This window comes from Phycodurus eques, chromosome 6 (assembly GCF_024500275.1).
Source record: "Phycodurus eques isolate BA_2022a chromosome 6, UOR_Pequ_1.1, whole genome shotgun sequence".
Lineage (NCBI taxonomy): Eukaryota > Metazoa > Chordata > Actinopteri > Syngnathiformes > Syngnathidae > Phycodurus > Phycodurus eques.
The window spans coordinates 10,347,114-10,373,357 of record NC_084530.1 but is presented as its reverse complement, the minus strand read 5'-3'; the positions used below and the strand labels follow the sequence as shown (position 1 = coordinate 10,373,357).

Below are 26,244 nucleotides of genomic sequence, written 5' to 3'. Positions count from 1 at the left end.
GGAGAAAACCCACGCGGTCACGGAGAGAACATGCAAACTCCACACAGGAGAGGCCGGAATTCAACATGGGTCCTCAGAACTGTGAGGCAGATGTGCTAAAATCAAATTATCTTTAAGAAATGTATTTTCAAGGTTATGCTGTAAGATACGTTGGGAACTATATTAAAGTGTTTTGGAATCATAGTTTGTGATAGGTTTACAGTTTAAACTATTCATATAGGTAATTATAAACATTTTCTTGTAGGGCTTGTAGGATTACAGTGCACTTAACGACACATTAATTACAGCAATACCAATAAGACGCCACAAGGTGACAGTATTGCTCTGCAAACACCTTCCTGTTACGAATACATTTGAATGTTTGACAGAAACAATTTGTTTGAGAATAAAGTAATACTATGAGTGTAACAATTCATATATTTTTTTGGTAATATTATAACCTTATTGTCATGTCAACTTTGAGTATTATTACAACATGTTCCCATTGTATTATCATAATGTATCACGTGGGCAACCTTTTAAAATGTTCAATGTGGGTTTAAGTTCGGTTTCTCACATACATATGGTATGTATGGATGTGTTCAACTTTGTCAATCGGCACTGAGATGAAGAGAAGGAGTCAGTCTTCGACTCTCTTCCTGCAGTTTCCCCTATTAAATTACTGATGGTCACACTGGTTAGATGTGCATGTGGGACTGATTTTCATTGGCTCCAGCATGACCACAAACTCAAACACATATACACACTTATGCACACCGACACTCAGGATTTTGTCATATGGAAACACAGTGAATGGCTGATAATCATACAGTTACAGTTGCTGTTTATATCCTGTCATGGCAGACAGAAAAAACATGAGATATGAGCAGAGAAAGGAACAACTAACTTTCACCATGCTGCCATATTTCTACATAAACATTCAACACATTTAACTCAAAATGTTGTTGTTTGTTTCAATTTAGCCATAAATTTACTTTCTCAGTCTAATCTGGGCCTAATTGGTTATTACCATTGTTTTTAGTTATTATCTTGTATGTTTGGAAATGCAAGGATACACAGGTTAATTGTACCTTCTGCCATCTAGTGGAAGAGCATTTCATTGTTCTGCCTGTCACTACACGTCACTGTCATAGATAGATACATGACCAAGGATATCCTCTATTTGTAATTAATTTTTTAAAAATTGGACCAATTGATGAAATTCTATTATTTTCTGCAGCACACCTCAAAATCTCTCATTGAAGCCTAACGCTTGAATAAATGTGCTGCGGCACAATGGTCGGGAATCATTGGACCACCCATCGTATGAATAATCTGGGTACACACTGTGACTTGTACTTTGGTTTATGTTGCAATGGGGATTTCGAGCCTGACGCAGCTGACTGTGCTTTCATGCCAACCACAGCTGGGTGAAGACATGATTATGCCATGTCCCCACCCACTGCCACTCTACCATTACATCCACCAGACAAATATAAAAAAGCAAGAGAGAAACTGGCATCAAACCATAGCAAAAAAATTGAAAAACAAAATTAGTCTCTAAAATGCATCTGTGGCTGTTTGAGTGATCTCTCCCTTTTTGCTGTCAGAAGATGTAAGTGTGTGGTGCTACTGTATGTGCTTTGCAGCCAACACAATTCCCAGCAGCTCCACATCTTACTGCCGCGGGCTAACCGAGTTCACCAGGTGGGAGCCATGGCACACAGACTTGCCTCCCCCACCCTACCCCCACCGCCACCTATAACTTCCTGTTTGAGGAAGCTCTCAAATCATTTGTTCTACAGCAAAAGACTGACTGCCTTTTCCTCTCTGCTCACATCTCAAAGCTAAACCAAGAGCTAACTGGCATGAATGTTTTTGTAACTGTAATTCCTTTGAGGAAATATGTCTGGTATTGTAAGATTGTTGCGACTGCTAGAACTTTTTTTGTATCAAACTCCTTGAGAAAGATTATCGGCACATAGATTATCGGCACAGCCCACCCCCCACTTCACAACAGAAAAAAATGCACAATTTCCCCTCTTCCGGATATATATAATTGTAACATCTTTTTTTCAGACAAATATTTACTTATCCCCACTGGCCTCTTTGGTGAGTGTCTGTGAAGTGGGGGGTGGGCTGAGGTGACGGGGCAGATGTTTCTCCCTCAAGCTTTGAAGATGCTTGTAAAGATGGAAGGAGGACGAGGAGAATGGTAAAGCCTGCTTTTCTGAGCAGAAGTGGTGGATTTTACAACAGAGGCCCGAATCAGGCAGCACTCAGGCTCAAGTACTGGAAATGTCAGGTTTCTTTTCATTTTACTGCCACAACCACAAGCCCTAAATGGCAAGATAACACTTTATTAAGAAAGGACTGATTTGAATCTTCTCATGTAACAGCACAGCTCTCTGAGATCTGACTTTTGCAACAATGTGCTTCAACAGAATTTTGCCAGCTAAGTGACATTGACTTTTTTATATTGACACACCTAGTGAAATGGCTTGCTCAGTATTTCTTTCTTTCTTCATTGTCAGAGTGTGGCGTAATCACTTCAAGGGGCTCTAAGCAGATATATGTGTTTTGTTTCCAAATACCTTCAATATGTTTGAAGTGCTGAAAACATATGCAAAGACATATGCAAACAATATATTGGTGAATTCTTGAGCTATAGCTTAAGCATCTTTTTCACCGTTTGATTTTATATACTTAGTGATGTATTTATTTTTTTAATTCATTCAAATTTGACAGGCTTGTTAACGTTACTCTTCTCTCTGGTGTGTCGAATTTACATGCCATTTTTGGGCCTGCTTAGTGTTACTTTAAATCTGCATGCGTCCTCCTTGTGGTTGAGTCCATGAACGCAGCACAGCAATGTGTGTGTCGCCCCTTGGTGGTTGAAAAGCTAACATAAAGCATTTGCAGACTGTCCAATAAGCATAAGAGTTTAGATTTAAAGGTGTGGCACAACAAAATAATACACCAGTTTATCTAGGGGACTTTATTAATAATTGGCAATACATGTGCATGTTTAACACAAACTTATCAGCACCAAATGAATAATTTCAAGGAAATAAGAGTGCGTGTCCATTGCAACACCTGCATTTTCATCTTTCTTTACCACATTAGTTCCTGACAACTTTTTTGTCTTGTTTTGTTTTGTTTTACTGGATGCAGTTTAATCCTAATTAAAAGCCAGTTATGAAGCACAGAAAGGCCCTATTGAGACAGTAAAAAATTGGGCATTATGATGAGTGTAATATTTGATTTAATTATCTATGTTAAAATAAGATATTTAAATTCAATATCTTACAGTCATGGGGCATGCACTTTAAACAGTTTTTAAATTGACCAAATGTGGTTCCTTGCATAACAAATGCTTACCAATAGCAGAAAACAAAAACTAAACATTATGGCTCATGGTCCAGTCCCTCCTAATTGTAATAAGAGTCCTACAGTGTTTCATGTAGATGATGGTGTACCAAATTAACTAGATTACACCTTGAAATACAGAGAAAGATAATTTTCCATTTGTCTTTTGAAATCCCGATTCAAATCTGGGATAGGAAAAACATTAAAATAGAAGTTTGTCATCTCCTCTGCCAGAAAAGTGATTTTTTTAAAATACATTCCAAATCCTTTAATACATCCACTAATTGAAAGGTTTCAGTTTAGCGACATATGCACAGTAACAACTTAATACTTTCCATTTGATGTCAGAATTCAGGCTTACGGGAACACTGCAGACATTTCACTGACCTATGCTGGAGAACACACAAAGAGAAGAAGTGACTCAGTGGACTTCAAATTAAATTAAATTAAATTATTCCTCCCACATCCCAAAAACATGCATTAATTGGAGACTCTAAATTGCCCGCAGGTGTGAATGTGAGTGCGGATGGTTGTTTGTTTGTATGTGCCCTGCGATTGGCTGGCAACCAGTTCAGGGTGTACCCCGCCTCCTGCCCGATGACAGCTGCGATAGGCTCCAGCACGCCCGCGACCCTAGTGAGGAGAAGCGGCTCAGAAAATTGATAAATTAAATTAAATTAAATTAAATTAAATTAAATTAAATTAAATTAAATTAAATTAAATTAAATTAAATTAAATTAAATTAAATTAAATTCATCCATCGATTTTCTATAGATTTTATCCTCATTCGGTTCTTGGGTGTGCTGGAGCCTATGCCAGCTGACTTTGGGTAAGAGGCAAGGTACAGCCCGGACTGGTCCCCTGTCAGTTGCAGGACTCATACATACAAACAACCACTCACTCTCACATTCACTCCTTGCAACTATTTAGTGTTCAACAAACCTAACATGCATTTTTTTTTTTTTTTTTTTTTTTTTTTTTTAAATGTGTGCGGAAACAAGAGCCATTTTTTGTCCCTCAGCGAGACTCAAATCGTGACGCACCAGTGATGAGCTACTGCTGCCCCATATTGATTTCATATCTCACATCAGTCTCACCTTTAACAATGACTTTGGTCAGTGCCTCACTGGAGCCAATGTGGTTGGTGGCCACACACTTGTATGTTCCACCGTCACTCATTTTAACATGAGCTATGACAAGCTGTCCGTCGTTGGTGGTCTGACTTCCAGCAGGCAGGTTGCCTCTGCCCACCCGGCTCCATTCAAACTGAATAGGATGGGAGCCATGGGCCAGACAACGCAGCGAAAGAGCATCACCGGGTTGGAGCTTCACCTGCTCGGGCAGAGAGGTGGCGTAAGGAGGGCCTGAGAGCATGAGGCAGAAAAAATAAGAGATGAGAATCATCATCAATCACTACATAAACAAGCTCTAGAAAACCATGACAGAACCATCATTGTCATTTACTCGACAGATATAAGATGACAAGCTTTGAAAATATGATTCTGTTCGCAGATGTACATCTGGTCTTTAAAACTACTTAGATACCGTACCGCACGTCCACACCTTAAGCCCTGTGTGTAGTTTGACTTCTGAGCAGATGAACAGAACAAGCATGGCCCCTAGATTGCAGTGTAGTATCACATTGCGTAAAACTGCCTTTGGACAGTCAGCATTCTCATATACTGTAAATTCATGAAGAATGGAACGAACTCCCAGTGAATTGAAGACCATCACAAATTATAGATCCTTCTCCAAAGAAACAAACAATTATCTATCTTGAGAAATCGAACCAATTCAGCATTAACTTCTTTTAGCTATTTTGAGAAATACACTTTATGACTGTACTAGTCTGAATAATGTAATTTATGTATGTATATATATATATATATATATATATATATATATATATATGCACATAGGGTTTGCCACTCCTATTGTCTTTTAAAGTTCACTTTTCTAATCTTTTTGACCTGCCACAGGGATTGCAGAAGGAAATTGGCGACAAAACTATAATCTGTCACAGAGCATCTGTTTTCTCAAATTTAATCTTTCCTGTACATAGTCCCTGACAAATAATCGTAAAAACTTCATAATTCATCATGCTTGGTCCACTCACTCTCCACCTCCATCTGCAGTGTACGCCTCGCTGAAGCCGCGTATGTTGGTAGCGTTACAGATGTATTGGCCGGAGTCCTGGCGCCCCACACTGGTCAGTGTCAGGACACCACCGGCTACTGTATGTTTCCATGGCAACGGGGCTCTCAGCTTGGACCATGTGATAACAGGGGTTGGAGAACCTAAAAGAAATAAGAGAAAAAAATGAATACACAAAATGTCAGTGTATATATATATATATATATATATATATATATATATAATATTTTTTAAATAACTAATTAACAACTTCAGGAGGATTTCAGTGCTCATATTTCAGTGCTTCATATAAATTGTGGGAAAATTGTCTTCTGAGCATTTCTGGCATGGTGAACGATTGGTTAGCACATCTGCCTCACACTTGTGAGGGCCTGTGTGGCGTTTGCATGTTCTCCCCGTGCCTGCGTGGGTTTTCTCCGGGTACTCCAGTTTCCTCCCACATCCCAAAAACATGTATGGTAGGTTAATTTAAGACTAAATTGCCCGTAGGTGTGAATGTGAGTGTGAGTGGATGTTTGTTTATATGTGCCCTGCGATTGGCTGGCAACCAGGTCAGGGTGTACCCCGCCTCTCACCCGAAGATAGCTGGGATAGGCTCCAGCACGCCCGCGAATCCTAGTGAGGATAAGCGGTACAGAAAATGGATGGATGGTTGTCTGCTCAGCATTTCTTTTCGTCATCATTGTCAGAAAGGCTGTTAATCGCTTTGAACACTACGCATCCTCCCGGTCTTTTCACTTTTACATAGGAAAGATACAGTGAGATGGATTAAGCAGAAAATACTAAAGTGAATTGAACCAGACTTTTAAGTGAGGTAGTGCATGGGCCAAGAAAGAATCTGTTACATTTTGGTGAGATTCTGGGTCAGAAAGTTACTCATCTAGAATCATGATGGCATCACTCAGTGCCGTGTTTCATGAAACAGGAAGTAGCCGACAAACAAACAAACAAGGATTCTGCACATTTATGTTTTTCCACTTTGCTGTCATGGTTTGGTGTTGTCGGAGAGCTGCACTCTGGTGAGTGCCATTTTATTTACTGTATATTTGGTCTTTATAACATTGCACAACAAGCTAATGTAACTGTCTAATAAAAAAGTCAATATCTTACCAGTAGCCTGACAGCTGATAGTGACAGAATGACCCTCCACCACTGTCATTTCTTTATGACTCACTGATGCCATGGGTGCACCAGGTCCCCCTCCTATGATGACCTCCACTTTGGCCTCTGTCACACCCACATTGTTCTCAGCTTGGCAAATATACACACCTGAGTCCTCTGGACGGACTACAGTCCACTAAAAAGGAGGATTAGGAGGTGTTATTTCACAATGAAGAACCTTACATAAAAGCACTAGTTTGGTGAAGGTCTTACTTGTATGGTGTTGACACCATCTATCTCCTCAGAAAGCAGCTGCAGAGAGGAGGCTTGGCAGTCTCCAGCTTATCTTGGGCCGTGGCCTGCCTGTGGCCCGACACTGCACTGATACTCGGTCACCGATTTTGACCTTCAGTGGCCCGGTTGGTGACAGGCGCACTTTGGGAGGATCTGTGGGGGAGGACATTCATATGAGGTCAACATGAGAATAAATCGTGGTGCAGTGGAACATCCAAAGTTGAACAACCTCCATCCATCCATCCATCCATTTTCTGAGCCGCTTCTCCTCACTAGGGTCGCGGGCGTGCTGGAGCCTATCCCAGCTGTCATCGGGCAGGAGGCGGGGTACACCCTGAACTGGTTGCCAGCCCATCGCAGGGCACATAGGAACAAACAACCATTCGCACTCACAGTCATGCCTACGGGCAATTTAGAGTCTCCAATTCATGCATGTTTTTGGGATGTAGGAGGAAACCGGAGTGCCCGGAGAAAACCCACGCAGGCACGGGGAGAACATGCAAACTCCACTCAGGCGGGGCCGGGGATTGAACCCGGGTCCTCAGAACTGTGAGGCTGACGCTCTAACCAGTCGGCCACCGTGCCGCCAGTTGAACAACCTATATATTGTAATTTTTTTAGAATTCCACATTTTCAAGAAAAGTATGCATCTAAATACCCAGCCACAAAAGCCTCAAAAAATGGGTGGGTTGCATCAAGAAGAACATCCGGTATAAAAACTGTGCCAAACAAATCATGCGAGTAACTCGCTGTGGTGATCCCTGATGGGACAAGCCGAAGCGGGCAACAACAAAGTCACACCAGACTTTTCCGTGTAATGAGACTTCAACTCACAAGCATTTAATGGTTTAACTGCACAATTGTATTCACCTTTTTCTTTGACTTATGTGTGTGCGATAAAGAGGAAACAAAGGATGGAGACCACTGAACCGGTGCACTCGCCTGACTTTGGTGCGGGCAGCGTGGGATCAGTTCCCACTCAGTGACAGTGTGAATGTGAGTGCGAATGGTTGTCTGTGTCTATATGTGCCCTGCGACTGACTGGCGACCAGTTCAGGGTGTAGTCCGCCTTTCGCCCGAAGTCAGCTGGGATAGGCTCCAGCGCCCCGCGACCCTAACCAGGATAAGCAGTGTTGACAATGGATGGATGGAATGGACCACTGAACCAGATATAGACATGCAGGGTGAGAAAGCGGTACTCACATCTCTCTCCTGGATGCAAAGTACAATACTGCCAATAACAGCAAAAGAAAAGAACATACACCGGAAAGTGAACAGCATTTAATATTTAAGGCAAACCTCTGTTTTTCACATAGATGGACCTTTACAGTTTACCTCGTTGTGTACAGGTTGTTAAGGAAAGCAGCACCATGCAGTCAGTTGTTTGGCAAAAGCATGACTGTCCAGGCTGCTCACTACAATATGGCTAAAGAAACAATAGATTGACCTTAATAAATAAAGAATGTAAAACAAACAAACACTTGTCAGCATGTTCCTTATGCATCATGAGACATACAGTGGATATAAAAAGTTACACACCCCTGTTCAAATACCTTGTTTTTCGTGATATAAATAAAATTGAGACCAAGATAAGTCATTTCAAAACCTTTTCCACCATTAGGGTAACCTATAAACTGTACAACTCAATAACAAGATATGTTTGGTACAAACACAACACTGCTCATCATTAAAACAACGCCATACCTACAGTGAAGCATGGTGGTGGTGGTGGCATCATGCTTTGGGGCTACTTTTCTTCAGCTGCAACTTGGGCCTAAGCCAAGGTGGAGGCAATTATGCAAAAACAAAACAAAACCAAAAAAAAAAACATGCAAATGCCCCACAGGACCCGGGATTTGAACCACTGACCTAAGAAATGTGAGGCGGCGTGACTAACCGCTTTTCACTGGTGCCACCATTTATGTAGCCCACTAAAGGAAGTGCAGTGTCTACTTCTGGTTTCTTAAATCGTTAAATTGATTTTCTTTTCATTATGACAGAAAATTCACATTGAAAATTCAATTACCATTGTTTTATAAGCACTTATTTTTACCAAATTCCTTCTTTAAACATATATTGGACAGAAGTTGTATCCTAAAATATTTGCTTGCCACTATTTTCCATGACTTCTTATTTCAAATTAAATTTGTTGTTAAAAATATACAATATATAAAAACAATCTAATGCAGGGGCAATTGTACAGTGTATATGCAGTAGGGGTTGAACTGTTTAGTCGACTAGTCGATGAGTCGACTTTACTACTCCGCATAAACATTTAAAGCTTAAAGTTTAAAGTCGACTAACCACTAATTACGTGTTTATAGCATTTCGTCTTCCAAATCAGCCAATTTACACAGGAGTTTTGACTCGCCATTCTTGCTGCCAGCGCTATAGTCTACCAGACTATAGCGCTCTGTGGAGCAGCGAAATGTCCGGCCAGCTGGCGATCAGTTCAGGATGTGCTCAAAGTCAGCTAGGATCGGCTCCAGCTCACCCATGACCCTAATGAGGACAATCCCTAAAGAAGATGGATTGATGGAGGGAGCCTTGTTATGTCAGGTAGGCAAATTGAATGCCACAGGCCACAGTCCTAGCTATTCATCCACAGTTGACCCTAAATCGATGATTTTGAATCTTGCCTTACTGTTGGTGTAAGCAGTAGAGTGTCTCACATTTGATGTTGATCTGTGCTGAAGCAGTGCTGGAACCTGCAGAGCTGGACGCCACACACTGGTACTCGCCCTGGTTAGCAGGTCGAGCATTGGCAACCGTCAGCACCACACCATTGGGGCCAATCTTAACATTGTCTAGTAGAGGGAAAAGTACAATTCTGTATCTTAGCACATGGTGAGACTGATTGAGCAAAACATTAGCATACAAGCTGACACTGACACCTGCTAAGGCTTGATTATTGGCTTTCTTCCACTGCAGCTGGGTTGAATGTGCACCGCTCCCCACTTGGCACCTGAGGCTGACCGAATCCCCTTCGCGCACTGTAGTAGTCTGGGGCTCCACTGAGACCACAAGACCTTGAGCAGCGGCTGCAGAGGGAGGGAGAGCATGCATTCAAGCACACACACACATAAACAAGAGAACACATGTATGGGCCATATGCACCTCTGTGAACCTTTAAACAGGCCGGAGTAAATACAGTGTAAACTAACAGCAGCCCAAAGCAAACAGTCTGAGTAAATACACTGATTAAACACAAGTGTGTCTAATGACTAAGCAAAAACAAGAAAAAACAACATGTGTTTTCTAATGAGGCACAGTGAATTAAAAATATTTTTATAGTAGTTTGAAGGTAATTACAGCATGAAGCGACCTAATTAACATTAGCCCCAATAATCCCAGAAGGATGAAACCAATAGGGACAATTTTTCCAAAAGAAATAAGTCGTACCGATTACTGTATAAAAGTTGTAGCGAAGGTCTTTTTTTTAAATTCAGCAAAGATATCCTGCTCAGCTTTTTTCATATTACATTTTTTAAAATCTTTATTTTCTATGCTGGGGCGAGTGGTGTCTATTAAAACACACATCAAGAGGTTAATACACAGAAACATATGCTTGTGTTAGACATTAATGAATACAGTAGGAATTTGCCCAATTACCTGAACATAGCAGAGAGAAGAGGAGCACAGCACAGGGGAATGAGTCCATGATGAGTACAGAAGAGAGTTCAGTCACTTTCTGTGCTGCCTGACTGTCTTTCTGCTACAATCACAGTCGACCTTTCACCCCTCACTTTGCATTCACCTCTTCCCTACTAAAACTTGATTAAAAGAGGATTAAAAGGTTTCTCAAAGTGCTCTGTTGATGAAAAAAAAAATGAAGTAATGTTGTTCGACATCATTATTACTTTGTGTTTTAGGGAGTTTTGCATACACTGTACACTTTAAAGTCAATAACTTTTACACATACACTACAATACACATGAATGATGATTAGCAGTATTAAGTAAACAAAAACACAAAGGGGACAAAGTTAAGTTGAAACATCTTAAGCATCCCTGGGTCCCTTGAATGGAACTATATAAATTATTATTATTTTGTTTTTTTATTAGTAGCAGGCAAAGGATGAGGCACCAGAGGAGCCTGAGTGCAACTATGACTCTGGTAGGCTTCATCATATACTTCTCCTTTTTTTGGGGGGGAAAAAAAACTATAAATACTGAAGGGCTACACACAGACGCCTGGCGGTTAACACTTGTGTCTCACAGTTCTGAGGATTGGGGTTGGAATCTGTCCTGCATGGAGTTTGTTTTTACTATGCTTGCGTGGGTATTCTTTGGGTATTTTGACTTGCTTCCACGTTCCAAAATCATGCATGTCAGGTTCACCGAAGACTCTAAATTGTCCGTAGGTGTGAATGTGAAAGGCAGTTTGTTTATATGTGCCCTGTGTATATGTGCCCTGTGATTGACTTGCGACCAGTCCACAACGTACACCGCCTCTCAGCCGAAATCAGCTGGGATAGACTCAAGTTTGATACTAATAGGATAAGTGCTATAGAAAATTGATGGGTAAACATTAGAAGTATATTAAACAAAAATGGGAAGAGGGACAGCCACTGTGCAAAAATTCTACGTTACCTTTAAAGAGAAGGGGGGAAATTCCGTAATGTATAACAGTTAACATAATTATTTTCATAATTTCAGGGGAGTTGTTGTTTGTTCTGATGGCATGTTTCACTTTTCGGGATACAATGAGGGATTTGATTAACTTTAATAATCAGTGTTACTGTCTTTGTTGGTTGTATTTGAAATGATATTATTATAAAGTGGATTTTTGACAATCACTAGTTACAAAGAAGGTTCAGACCTTCTCACTAGCTCTGTGGGCAACTTCAATGTCTTAGAGCATCTGTTGATTTTCTGAGCAACATTGACCCACTTTGGTTGATTGTGTCAGGCCTGTGATTGACTGGCAAGATGTACCCACCTCTCATTCATGGTTCAGCTGTGGGTGAACAACCTGTGATTTTACAAGGTTTTTGGACAGACTGTTGGTGTCTTTTGCTGGAACTTGGACTGGTTTCTAGAGAGACAGCGAGATCAGCTCATCCCAACTTCTCTGATAAAAAAGAAAACGTCAGGGAGTTTTCATCACTTCTAACCTGCAGATTGAGAGAGAGAAAGAGAGAAAGAGAGGTGGATTGAAGTCCCTACTAAAAGCGGAGGTACCAAATGACTGACCGTGACTGCAACAGTATGGTGTTAGGGAAATTTACACATGGCAAAGCATTTTTCTCAGCAGATTTCAGATCACTTCCTAACAGGTGTATATGACAGGTGTGTGGGTGGATATGTCACCCATGCACACTGACACCCTTTTGCTTTTTAAACAATATAGATTTTCTTGCTAATCATTAGCACAAAAGATCAAACCACTCCTCAACAAAGGAAATGGCAGGTAACAGAATACACAACACAAAATCATGAATTCAACATACAGTGCTTAACAAATTTATTGGCCAACCACAACCTACTTGTATTCGAGACTATCCAACATCATGCTTGAAATTGAAAATTCATCCATCCATCCATTTTTTGTACGCCTTATCCTCACTAGGACATGCTGGAGCCTCTCCTAGCCTGACACCCACGCTGCATAAACAAAAGTCAGGCGAGTGACCCACAACCGCATCAGTGACCGTAAAAGCCATTACAGAAACATATTTTTCAAACTGTGCTGTAAATTTATCTAAACCTAGCATAAACCTTACATTATACTTGTTAAGCATTGTGCATATCTTATAAATGACCATGTGCTGTTGCTCGATACATTTTTGTCATCCTAGCTTTGTGACTTTGTGTCATTCAAAAGTTTGTGTTATGTTGACATTAGTAATCTAAAAAAGATTACAATGCAATCATTAATAATTAACTGATACACCATGATGGTTAATGATACATTTTAATGTTATTCTTGTGGAAACATTACGAACAGAATTCATTTACTGTAGTGTAATTGATTTTATATGCTGCCATCTAGCGTCAAGAGTGAGACACTAAACACTGACGTCTTGGTGTGATGTGTTCTGGGAGTTGTAGTTCAAATGGAATCAGGACTTCCTGCTTTTACCAGGAAAAACACCTAGAGACACAGGGAGACGGTTCACTCCGGAGCTGTTTTCTCGCTGGACAACTAACTAACTTAAGAGAAGTAAAGACTTCAATACCGGTAAGTCAGTGTCGGTGCGACGTTTTGATTAAATGTCGGGAAGAGGGGCAATTTAACTTATTTTAAGCAAACAAGTTTTGACATATAATAACATCTGCTGTGAGTTGAGACCGGCTGGTCGTGTTTGTATTGATAACGACACTCAACAACTTTTACAGCTTGCCTACATATTTGTTTGTGAATAACTCCGACTTGATACACATCAAATGAATTATGATGGGAAACAAGTTTAAGTAAATATTGATAATAGTGTTTTTGGTATTAGTTGAAATAGCTGAATTTGTATATGTACAGTTCAATACTGTGTATTTTAAACAAGGTATACTTCTCAATGTCAAACAGACCATTCATTGTGATAGTAAACACAGTTTTATTCATCCTTAATTAGTTTAATTTAACTTGGATTATTAGGTCTACCGGCCTGTAACATTTTTTTTTAAAATTTGTATTACTGTATTCGGTCCTCCTACAATAATCCAAGTAAATGAGTTAAGAATACATTAAAACACATTTACTGTGTTTACTACCACAATAAAAAAGGCATCTCTTTAACATTAACACGTATTTTGTTCAAAACATACAGGTACTGTACTTGTATACATAAGTGAGCTGTCTAAAACAGTAAGTCTTAAACCACAAACATTGTACTGTCATGCACCGCTGTAGAGTTAAGAGATGTGACTTAATTATGACTCAATTCGTCCTGCATGGACTCAACATTTCCTTGTCTGGCTTCATGGAGTCATAATAAACCTGTTCAGTGTGAATAGGAGCATTGTGTCTTGAACAACATACTGTGTGGCTCGTGAATAACATGATTTCTCAGCCGAAACAGACCCTATTTTGCTGCTTATTTGACACATGGTCAACAACAATTTGCTGTCTCCATACACAACAATGACTTGATTGCCAATGATGATGGAATACAACATTATTATTCATAGTAGTATTATTATTATTTAAGTCATCTGCACAGACATACCAATAGGAAGTCTTATGCACTCACTGGCCACAACATTCAGGTTCACCTCCACTGTGTAATGACATCAAATACAAAAACCGCATTGTTATCATTGTTCTGTAGTTTGCAGTGTAGAACTGCAATGCATTACACTGAGAGCTGTTTTTAATACAGTACTTTGGTTTCCAGATGCATCTCAGTCAACCACAATAAAAACATACAATTTGCATACAATTGAATTAATACCTCTCTGTCAGTATCAAAATTGAGCATTATTTTCTCTCATCGGTATCTTGGGGTTAAATGTGTGCATCCATTGTTGTACTTTTTGTTTTTTAATAGTGCAATCTCATCATTGAACATGTTCAGTTTGTACAATATAAAATTTTGTATTTATTTTTTAACTGTAGATTTCATGGAGATACAGTTCTTGTATTGGACCCCATCAGATTGTATACCTACACTACCGTTCAAAATTTTGGGGTCACTGTCCAGTTTTTTAAAGAAAAGCACTGTTTTGTTTAGTTTTTCCAAAGAAGACAACATTACATTAACCCAAAATACGGTCTAGACATTGCTAATGTAGATTTTATAAAAATATATATTTTATTTAAGAAATGACATACCGTAATTTCTCGTGGATAATGCGCATTCCCCCCGCCCCCCAAATTGTCAAAAGTCAATAGTGCGCATTATACATCGGTATAGGGGCAAATGGAAATAACTTGCACATTTTATAAATGTATGCCTTCATCTAGTGGTTATGAAAAAGCTGTACACTTTCATTCCAAAATGCCACCACCACCTAGTGGTTATAAAAAAGGTGTAGCCTACACTTTCATTTCAATATTACAGGGGTACATATGACTGCATATATGTACAGTTGTGCTCATAAGTTTACATACCCTGGCAGAATTTGTGAAATATTACTGATGACTGAACAACAACCATCATTCATTTCTTTTTAGTTATGTTTTGTTTAATGATAATGCGTTTCTGAAATGCTTGATCATTTAATTTGAATCCCATTAAAATAAAATTAAATGTATTTTGCCTGGTCCTTTATGTTTTCTTTAAAGAATTCTACCCATCTTACAAATCCTGCCTGGGTAATCAAACATATGAGCACAACTGTGTGTTTTCTAATTTACTAAATAAAAGTAGGGATGTGAATTTCAAAATAAGAGCAAGTAAATAAAAAAAATTATTATGTGTTCAAACCAAGTGCTTCAGAATAATTATTTGAAGGAAAAAAAACTGACAAAATACAGATAATACTTCATGTTTTGATCATATGGGTAGAAGCAAAATCATGCGTTGTAAAAATCCATTATGCACAGGTCGAAGGATTTTCTAGAATTTTGAGGTCAACTTTGGTGGTGCGTATTATACATAGCTGCACATTATACACGAGAAATTACGGTACATTAGTATACCAGTACCTGCATTTCAAAAGGTTAAATGTGGCATTTGCATTTACCTTCCGCCTTTTTTTTCCTCTTCTCCTCAGATGGCCACCGTGGATCATGGGGCAGTCCGGCCACTAACAGCAGTGGCGTGGACATCCAACACTTCCACCTGCCCCAAAGACTTCACCTTGGTACAGACAGAGATGAAGATTACACATTTTTACTGCATGTGGTTGTGTTTTTATTCATCCATAAACCCTCAAAAGCAAATGGCTCCCAAGATTATCAGTTCTTTTTTTCATACGTTATCAACACTGATAAAAAGTTATACTCTTGAAATAATGTAATGGAAAATCTACCCCAATCGAAAAAACTGTTCCTAGGGAAAAACATAGAATACATAAATTTGTCCTATGAATTGCACCGAATTAAATATTAAACGCTAATTTACCAATAGAACTGGTTTTATGCACCTTTTCTCTAAATCAAAACCACTATCAAATAATAAATACCTTTCATAGTTACATGTAAAAACTGTGAATTCCTTTTTGGGAGAAAACTCAATATTTAATTTTAAGTAAATTAAGTGCATGTGCCCTACAGTTGGCTGGCAACCAGTATAAGGTGTACCCCACCACTCGCCCAAAGTCAGCTGGGATTGGTTCCAGTTCACCGGCAACCCTAATTAGGACAAGCAGTGTAGAAAATGGATGGTAATTAAAATTGCAGATTTCAAGGGAAGGAAAAAAGTAATAGGGCTACCCCCTTTGTAATATTTGTAAAATTTCACTCAAAGAAACTCAGTGAGCACATTGAGAGATTTGGACTTTGAATAAACTCACAATAGATTCTCATTAAAAACAAAAACAAAACTATAATCACCACTTGTCAAAAGGATTAGCATCCCTCAAAAAACATGGTGAGTTGATGTAACAGATCGGTAAAGTACAGTCATCCTCTCATGTAAAAAAGCACTTCATCCTGACACCTGACCTTAGCATATAGCGGTTTAATCACTTCCCTTATGCCAGTGCCACCCTTATTAAATGACCATCAAGATAAACTTGACTTATTCACTCAGAAGGACTTTGGTATGTGGATCTGATAATGAGGCAGGAGAGTGACCCAGTGGTGAGCATTAAACACCTCACAATTCTCTGTTTTGATCATGTTCTTCATGTGCCTCTGTGAGTTCTCTCCTCACATTCATTGAAGACTAATTTGGATGAAGGTGTGAATGGGAATGGTTGTCTGTCTATATTTATCAACATTCCCTGTCTCCATCTGCAGATCAACATTACTGAAGACGGAGCAAACGCAAGCTTCACACGTAGCTTTGCAATGAGGCCCGGTTACTACCTTTGTTACAGTAAGGTAACTGAGCTATTAACTCCACTATTTTAATAATCCTCTTTGGGTTTTGCATCCCCTCTATACATCAAGCATGTCTCTCTGTAGGCCACTTCAGGTGGGATGGTCATGTCGGACATTCAGCTCATTACAGACAAGGATGCCATTCCTCATGGCTACTGCTTCATAGCGGAGTACTTGGAACCAAGTAAACACGCGCGCAAGCATGCAATCACACACACACACACAGAATAACTCATGCAATATAATGTGGAAATCAATAAGATAACCTCGACTTCATAAGGTTTTCTGTCTTAGACTTTTCTAAAATATGAATATTATTCACTCAATTCAGTTGTGTATTTAAAACTCATGGTAAAGTAGTATCCTACTGTAAAATACCACTTCACAATCTATCAATTTATGAACGAGGATGTAAAATAGCATGACTTAAAAACCACATTCACCAGACTATTCAGAAAGGATTCCAGTCACCTTAAAAAAATCATAAATGCATTAGTTACACGTGTACAATCTAAGAAGATTGAATACAAGAGCTGTATCAAAAATGCCTTAAGACAGGGGTGTCAAATTAATTTTCCTCGCTGGCCACATTGTTGGTACAGTTTCCCTCAGAGGGCCATTATGACCGTGAAACCATATAAATGTTTCATCACCTGATCATTGTATTATATATACAAAACAAAATGATGGATAATAGTTTTCAACTCAGAAGTCAAGAATAATAGTTTGTTCAACTATTGTTCAAGTTACTGTAAAAAGGGGTTCGGTAATGCTTGCAATATCTCAACATTATTTATTAGATATTATGATGTGAAATTTTGGTACAGAATTTATCAAGAATCATGGAAGTTGACGGAAATTATTTGCTTTCGCCGGCCACAGAAGTGATGTTTCGGGCCGGATGTGGCCCCCGGGCTGTGAGTTCGACATGGCATCCACTTGATACTCTTTTCATCTGAGAGATGTGGCTTGAGGGTTAAAATATTTTTTTTGTTTTAAGAGTATTTGATTTAATATCTTATCATTATATTAATTGGTGTCTTTTGTGTTAATGTTGTTTACATGTTCAAGTCTGTATCAACTGAACTACTGTATCAATGAATCATGTGTAACTACTGTATTGATCTATTATGTGCTGTACTAAGCTATTATTTGTACTGTTGATTATACAGTATGTGGACCCCAAGAAGATTAGCAAAGTGCTACGGCACAAGCTAATGGCGATGTCGGCAGCGGCTGCTGCTTGAGACAGCCATTGATAGTTTCACCAAACTCCTTTGCCTACAACACCAAAAATAGACAATATCCGAAGTAGTTTAGCATATCATCGCCAGCACTTGATGAAATTGCGATCATTCAGTGATTTTGAGGTCAACTACGCTAGCTAGCTTTAAACAACAAAGAAAGGGCATGCACTGGAGCGATCTTATTTTCCAGGTTACACTGAGAGCAAGCACATCGTCAAATTTACTTCAAACTTCACAGAAAATAATAACAATAATCGTAAATCCCATCCATATAGTTTTTTATTGTGTCCAAATCCTATAAATGTGATTTTCGACGCCAAAAACACTTTTTGCAGTCAGATCTGTGCTTTAACAACAACGAGGAACATTTTCATCTTCGTCAAAACTTAGAATAAACACTAACGCAACGTATACAACGTTAATGAATTAAATTAAATTGAATACATTTTTTTCCACACTTGCTCTGAGAATGAATGGCTTCTTCCGTACTTGCTCGTGCCACCCCTCCACAAAGTTCCATCAAGATAAATGTAGTTTGACGGGATTCCTCAATGCACCTCAACTTTATTTATATAGCACTTCAAAAACAATACAGCTGAAAAGAAGTCCTGTTCACAGAGAAAAAATAAAACATAAGTTGTGATGGTTCACTTACTATAAAACAATTATAACAATAAAACAAGTTAAATACATAAATAAATAAAACACAATGCCGAGTTGATGGCCAAAGAATAAAAAGGGGTTTTAAGCAAGTTTTTGAAAATGGACATTGAGCTGGGCTTCACTAAGTTTCAGAGGGAGGTCAATTCCACAGTTTGGGACCAGCAACAGAAAAGGTCCTATCCCCTCTGAGCACCCACCTAGACCCCAGTGTCTTCAGAAGCAGCTGGTCAGCTGACCTGAGTCACCAGGCAGAAGCATAGGTAGGGATGGAGTACTGTAGCTCAGAGAGATAAGGTGGAACGAGGCCATTTGGAGATTTAAAAACAAATTTAAAAATCATAAAATTTATTCTGAAACGGAGAGGCAGCCAGAATCTGAGTTATGCGGTCTGTCTTAAATACTCTAGTTAGGAGATGACAAGCAGCATTTTGAGCCAACTGGAGACATTTCAGGTCTGGCTGACTCTCCAGCCAAAATGTAATACAGGCATGGATTACTTACAAGTGATATTGTGCAAGAAAGGGCTTTTCCAGCTGCCTAAAAGAAGCTGGACTTTAACTACTTAATCGATTTTCCTATCCAATTTAAAATTAGTTCATTTTAAAACGAGACTGTTCGAGACTGTTGCCTTTCCATACTGTGTCAAGGAAGGGGCACACATTGTTAAGGGGGGATTTAAAAGGACCACTAGAACCAAACTGTTTGGTTTAAAATTTAAAAGGTCCAAAGTCATCCAGGCCTAAAATGTTTTCAAGGCATAATGAAAGTGGTTTTACTGTGGTTTTACTTTTTCTTTAACAAGACATAAATCAGACTGTCATCAGCATAACAGTAAAAGGAAACCCCATGCTTTCTCAGGATGGAACCCAAGGACAGCAAATATGTGGAGAAAAGCAGCAGCTCTAAAATTGAACCCTGTGGAATCCCATAATGTAGCGGAGCTGAACGGGACTACCAAGGCTTGCACACAATTCTGTCTGCCAGATAGGATCTAAACCATTCCAGAGTGCTACCAGTCCCACTAATGTCCTGGAGCTGCTATAACCGAGCTACTTGGATATTGTGGTCCACCATATCGAATGCAGTTAGGTTCAGCAGGACAAGACACACCGAGTCCCCAGAGTTGTTTGCCAGGAGGATGCCATTAACAACTTACTTGCACACTACAATCGAGGCTTGGTTTCTTAAGCAGTGGCTGCACTACAGCATGTTTAAAATTTTGGGAGACAACACCAGAAGACAGACCGTTTTTAATAATGGCAGAGAACCAACTGTGGGGAGGGACAGGGTCATAAAGAGATTCTGATGGCATAATCTGGCCACCCTCATCTCCTAAAAATATCAAGGAAATGAAAAAATGAATTGAAAACAGCCGAACAAGAAACAAGTTCAGAGGGATCAGATGTTGTGGTAGAAATGAGAGCCCGAGCAGTAGCAGCAACCTTATCAATTAAAAGGTAGAGCAAGCTCTGTAAAAGCAGGCTGAGGTGGGTTAATTAAGCCATAGGGAACAGAGAGTTGGTCAAAAGCCGCGGAGAACTGATCGGTGGTCAGAGGGTTAAAACCTCTACGGCTCCGAGTAGGAGCGGAAGATTTACGTGCAGCACAGAAGAAACCCACTTCAACCAGCAAACAAACCAACCAACAAATAGCGATGGAAAAAGCCCTCATGCTTTGTTTGGCCCAGCTGTGCAGTATTCCCATAAGTAAAAAATAAATAAATATATAATACATCTCAGTATAATTCTGTTCACTAGGACTTTAAACCAGTATTCAACAATAAACTCATTGTTAAATTTATCGTATCTTGATACCTCATACCTCACTACATTATTATCTTTTATTGTTGCTCTTGTATTGGGTTGAGCAGGTTAGTTTGTGCAAGTGTACTTACACTTCTGCTTGGAGAATATATAAAATGTTAGACAACACAGGAAACTAAGTAGCCAATCTAGATTTTTAAGACTAAGGCTTTGCACACATATCCTTCAAAACCAATTTGTTTTAGTTGATTCACTTTGCAAAATGCAGACTAATCATGTTTCTGTTTCCAGAGGCAACCGTTTCAAAGAAGAAACGCATATGTGTGCGTGTCGTCCCAGTCGGTAGTGTTGACACGGCTGTCTTGGATATCAAACTGACAGCCAAAAGCAAAATGATGTTGCAGCACTACACATATGTTGGGTAGGCACCATCTATCCACTACATTGATTTGCACTATGACTTCATCCAGCTCCTCATCAAAATGCACTTTTTAAATACTGTATGTGGTCTTCACAGAGACATCCATGGCTATGTGTTGTGGTGTAGAAAGGGCCGTTTTGCCAGCACCACGCCAAAAGCCAAGCCCCGCAGTGTCAGTCTGGAGTTCCGCAGACTCTCATTGGAGCTCCCATCTACTCCCCAGCCTCTAAGACCCAGGTAGTTTGTTTTGTTTGTTGTTCAGACCTTCATGCATGCAGGAATTCATGAGTTACTTAGTTTTGTTAATGGATGGATTGATACTTGTGGACATCCATTTTGGGTTACTGAGCTAATTTGTACTACTGTTGTTTAACTAATATACTATTTATATGATAAAAATTTGATATAAACTACAAAATATGTGGTTTAGTCTGGATAAAGTTGGAGACTCAAGGGTCAAAGTTTTGCTCTTCACCAAAAGAACAGGATATCTAGTATCTACAGTGAATTATGTTAGTGGCAGCATCACGCTATGGGGCTGTTTTTCTTTAGCTGGAACTGGGGCCTTAGTCAAGCTGGAGGGAATTATAAACAGTTCCAAAAACCAGTCAGTGTTAGCACAAAACCTTTAGTCTTTTAGTAGAAAGCAAAACAATATCAGTACAAACGTACTACAACAGTTGAAATTTATTTGGGGTTAATCAGAGGTACGTTAAATGATGGCTGGTGATGGTTTGTCCTGCCTCCAATGAGTTTGAATGGGATTGGTTAATTCTGAACACAGTCCCATCCCACTTACAGTATAATAGGGTGTGCACTCGTGTGCAACCATATGATCTTAGTTATTGATTTTTTTAGTTATTGATTTTTATTTTTACAGGTTATAGGTCACATTAATGGTGGAAACACTTTTGTAATTATTTACTGTGTCTTGGTCTAATTTCTTTATCACAAAAATCTAGCATTTGGACAAAGGTTTACTGTAGCTTTGAACACAAGCAGTAGCAACACATGCAAGAAAGAACAAACAAAAATTTTCACAGGTATATATTATTTGTACTCTGTGAAAAATGAATAATCTTAAAATTAATAATCTTAATGACTTTCTTCTGTGTTTCTCTGTGTTTCCACCTCTGGGGGCTAAATTGTGCACACAGGGTGTGCAGCACAATGCCAATTTAATTATCATGGTGCACAAACTGTATACTCTCCATTCTATTTGATTATGTTATTACTGTATGTTTTTATAAACAGTACAATACTATTGGGTGCTATTTTTCATATTAAAAAACATTACAAAAGTCTTTGGGTTTTTTTTCGGGGTGCAGGAAGGGATTAATTGCATTTACATAATTTCAATGGGGAAAGACAATTTTAGATTAGTGTTTTGAGTAAAAAGCGTGGTCACAGAATGAATTAAACTCGGAAGGCATTACACCACTGTATTGTGTTTCACAATAATACCCAACTACATTTATAATTTCATAGTGCATGTATTTGTGGCGCCGGCCGGGTGGCCGACTGGTTAGCACATCACATTCCTGAGGTCCCATGTTCAAATCCAGCCTCTCATGTGTGGTTTGTATGTTCTCCCTGTGCCTGGATGGATTGATGTGTATTTGTGGCTGAAAAGCAAAGCGTGGAGAGTCTCTGTCGGTGAAATGCAGTTAATGAATGGGGCTATTATTGACATTAGCCTCTCATATATCCATACTCTGTCCGTTATTTCTTGCCTGTTTCCTCTTTTTTATTATTAATATTAATTATAGTTACTAATAGTTATTAATATAGTTAGAGCGGTCAGGGCAATCCGCTTCTGCCTTGACAATTGCGCCACGTTGTTTGTGGTTAAATAAAAAATTAAAAAATAACAGTTCAGCATTTGGCGCCTCAACATTGATTTCCGATAAGAACACCAGGGGTCGCAGATTTTGCGTAGCAGTGAGTTTGTATGTGCGCGAGGGTTAGTTGCCAGGGGTGCGGGTGTGTGTCGCCAACTGTAATTGGTTTGCGATTGTCCAGTTCAGTCACGGTTGGTCGTGCCGTTGAGTGTTCGCCAGACCTAAACCACACAGATTGTATAAAGAACATAATTTACTATAAAAGTCTGAATACACTTCACTCTAAATTTCAGATTTTATGGTGTGATTGACCAGCTGCTAATGTGAATCAGCTGATATGAATTATCATGTATTCTTTGTGTGTAAATGTGTTTTCTGCAGCAACTCTCCTCAAGTGCCACAAGGTAAACTCAGCCAAAGGCGCCACTCCCTCCATGTCAAAGAAAGCTTGGACAAACCGGCTGATAGTAGCATCCAGGGAATCACAGGTAACCACATTATTACTGTAGAGTAGTTGTTTTTTGGTATGATACAGTATTTTATGTTTCAATTATCTGCAGCACTAGATGGAGTACCCTTCAGCCTTCACCCAAAGTTTGATATCCAACCAAATGCTACGGTATGCTCAACGAACTCATTTATTCTGAAGTGAGCAAATCGGCTCCCAGCCAAATATTTTTTACGATGCAACATCTCGCACTAGAAAGGTCTTCCAGAAACGTTAAGTTATCTTTCTGTGTCTCTCTCAGAATCCTCGGCTGAACCATCAGCTCAACAACATTCATATAAAATCACTCCAAGACATAGAAAATGAGGTCAGACCAAATGACTGAACCATTTCCTTTATTACTGAGTACATTACCCTTGCACACATAAATGTAATGGAGTTTTATTTTCTGTGTTTTAGTATAACTACACATTTGCAGTGGAAGAGATTGCTTTCAAGAGAACCTGACCGCGAGTGCCGACATCCTCATCAGTTCAGTGATCTTTGTTCTTTTCCAAAGCAACATCTGATCCCCTCCGTGAGAATGTGATCATGGTACAAATGAAGGGAAATCACATTTTTGTGGAGCTTTGGAACATGAAACATTTGAAGGAAAGGTATTATTTAAAAGTCATGCATTAACCATCTATTTGTTGTTAATCATAACATCTTCAAACATTCCAGTTCCATTCCATTTGAAGAAATATATTCTTCAAATGGAATAACAGGAATAATGGAATAACAGGGTGAACAATGTAGTGAATATATGACTATTTATCTACTGTTTGTGACAAATCATCTACAGTGATAGTCCATCATGTTTGCTTTTACATGCTTCATATAGCATGCAAGGTTCAATAATATGCCAACGCTGTGTGCTGTTCACTACCTGACAATCTAGAGTGCTACTGTGCTCCACAAGTATCAAAAATGTCAGATTACAGAAAAGAAAAGAAAAAAAACACAGGCCACACTTTTTTTCTTGGAAAGTGCATGTCCTTGCATGTATACATCTTTGAATGTCTGTTATAGTATTTCCTTTATTAAGATTAGCAAGCTGTGTTTCATCCCCACAGAAAAAAATAATAGAAGGAAGGACATGTTTCTGGGGCAGTTGTGTAAAAAATCATGTATGATCAGGTTTTATATTATATGTGATTGTGATTGATCAATGTTCTTTGTATGCCCTCAAAAGCAAATGTATAATGCTTGAGAAAATAAAAGATAATGAAGATGATTTCATAATTGTTTATACTTGTTTTTATTGAGTACTACATACTTAATAAATTAAGTCACATTGTTAATTTCATTGACTTTGTGTGTGGCAATTAAAAAAAAACTAGTGAGGATAAGCGGTAAAGAAAATGGATGGAGTCACTGTTGGTGTAGTGGTACACTCGCCTGACTTTGGTGCGGGCAGCGTGGGTTCAGTTCCCACTCAGTGACGGTGTGAATGTGAGTGCGAACGGTTGCCCGCGTCTATATGTACCCTGCGACTGACTGGCGACCAGTTCAGGGTGTAGTCTGCCTTTCGCCCGAAGTCAGCTGGGATAGGCTCCAGCGTCCCGTGACCCTAACCAGGATAAGCGGTGTTGAAAATGGATGGATGGAAAATGGATGGATGGATGCTACGTGAGATTTTAAGAAAGCCATAAAATTATGACTTTTAAATTGTTACTTGTGGTGCCGAAGGAATGGAGTCAGAACAAAACCCTTTACTGCACATTATGTCAACCCCATCACCACATTCTATTCCTACATACAGTTAAATACACCTGAAGTATTGAGGGGTTTTTTTGTGCCACAAGGACATAAATATCAAGTCAGTTCAAGTAACAAAATATGAATTCAAATGTGCTCACTACTCATCAACATTTGTCACTTCAAGACTTATATGTTCCAATAATACAGTCCACTACAAAGGTATTGAAACAGCAAGGTCAATTCCTTTGTTTTTGTTGTATAATGTACTATACCGTAGCCCAACGGTTGAGATCGCCTGCCACCGTGGGGGACTTAGGTTCAAGACTCTGACTGGACCATCCTCCAACATCCCCCGGACTCACGGCTGTGGTGTCCTTGAGCAAGACACTGTTACCCCAAAATGCTCCCTGGGTGCTTCAGCTGCCCCCTGCTCCAGTGTGTTCCACTAACATGTGTATGTGTTCACTGTGATGGGTAAAATGCAGAGAACAAATTTCGTGTGCATGCATGCATGTTCATGACAATAACAGTGATTCTTCTTCTTCTATTGAAGACATTTGGGTTTCAGATCAAAAGATGAATATGAGACAGAACTTCATGAATTCCAGCTTGTATTTCATTGTATTTACATCTAAATGTGTTAAACAACTCAGGATAGAGCACCTTTTGTTTGAAGCCACCCACTTTTCAAGTGAGCGAAAGTATTGTTATTAAACTAACTTAAAGTGAATAATGTGCAAAAGTTAACTCAATGACAAACCAGATAAGGGGCTGTTCCATAAAAAGACCAAAATTATAAAGATGAAAATGTCCAAAAGTCAATGTTATTTTATGTGTTCAAAAGTGTAACTATTAGGCAAACCTTTTTTAAATCTCAAACTAATAGATTGCACAACAAGGTGGTGTTGTGAAGTCATATTTGGGAAATTATGTAATGTTTGAGACTAGCGATGTGGCACGGTGGACGACTGGTTGGAGTGTCTGCCTCACAGTTCTGAGGACCGGGGTTCAATCCCTGGCCCCGCCTGTGTGGAGTTTGCATGTTCTCCCCGTGCCTGCGTGGGTTTTCTCCCACATCCCAAAAACATGCATGGTAGGTTAATTGACAACTCTTAATTGTCCATAGGTGTGAATGTGAGTGCGAATGGTTGTTTGTTTGTATGTGCCATGCGATTGGCTGGCAACCAGTCCAGGGTGTACCCCGCCTCCTGCCCGACGATAGCTGGGATGGGCTCGAGCACGCCCGCGACCCTAGTGAGGAGAAGCGGCTCAGAAAATAGGTGGATGGATGGAT

General features: G+C 39.3%; 2 protein-coding genes across 2 annotated transcripts; one reads left to right on the top strand and one right to left on the bottom strand.

Annotated features, from left to right (window-relative positions):
• Nucleotides 1-2,763: 2,763 nt before the first annotated feature.
• Nucleotides 2,764-17,344, bottom strand: LOC133403986 (basement membrane-specific heparan sulfate proteoglycan core protein-like). Its single transcript, XM_061679508.1, is given in 12 exon segments — nucleotides 2,764-3,740; nucleotides 4,446-4,712; nucleotides 5,465-5,483; nucleotides 5,485-5,645; nucleotides 6,613-6,799; nucleotides 6,877-6,940; nucleotides 6,942-7,050; nucleotides 9,570-9,704; nucleotides 9,792-9,938; nucleotides 10,510-10,670; nucleotides 11,839-12,013; nucleotides 15,522-17,344. Coding segments are annotated over 10 exon segments (1,143 nt in total). The 5' UTR covers nucleotides 10,559-10,670; nucleotides 11,839-12,013; nucleotides 15,522-17,344; the 3' UTR covers nucleotides 2,764-3,735.
• mvb12a (multivesicular body subunit 12A) lies at nucleotides 12,989-24,483 on the top strand. The gene is made up of 10 exons (XM_061679509.1): nucleotides 12,989-13,080; nucleotides 15,552-15,641; nucleotides 16,741-16,824; nucleotides 16,909-17,008; nucleotides 20,789-20,918; nucleotides 21,015-21,155; nucleotides 23,141-23,247; nucleotides 23,320-23,378; nucleotides 23,509-23,574; nucleotides 23,667-24,483. Exons 2-10 carry the CDS (start codon nucleotides 15,552-15,554, stop codon nucleotides 23,712-23,714), a joined length of 825 nt encoding a protein of 274 aa, XP_061535493.1. The 5' UTR covers nucleotides 12,989-13,080; the 3' UTR covers nucleotides 23,715-24,483.
• Nucleotides 24,484-26,244: the final 1,761 nt, after the last annotated feature.

Coding starts and splice junctions, on each gene's coding strand:
- mvb12a (XM_061679509.1), top strand. CDS start 15,552: ATGGCCACCGTGGATCATGGGGCAGTCCGGCCACTAACAGCAGTGGCG. Junction 17,009..20,788: donor AGCGGAGTACTTGGAACCAA/GTAAACACGCGC, acceptor TTCTGTTTCCAG/AGGCAACCGTTTCAAAGAAG. Junction 21,156..23,140: donor CCCCAGCCTCTAAGACCCAG/GTAGTTTGTTTT, acceptor TGTTTTCTGCAG/CAACTCTCCTCAAGTGCCAC.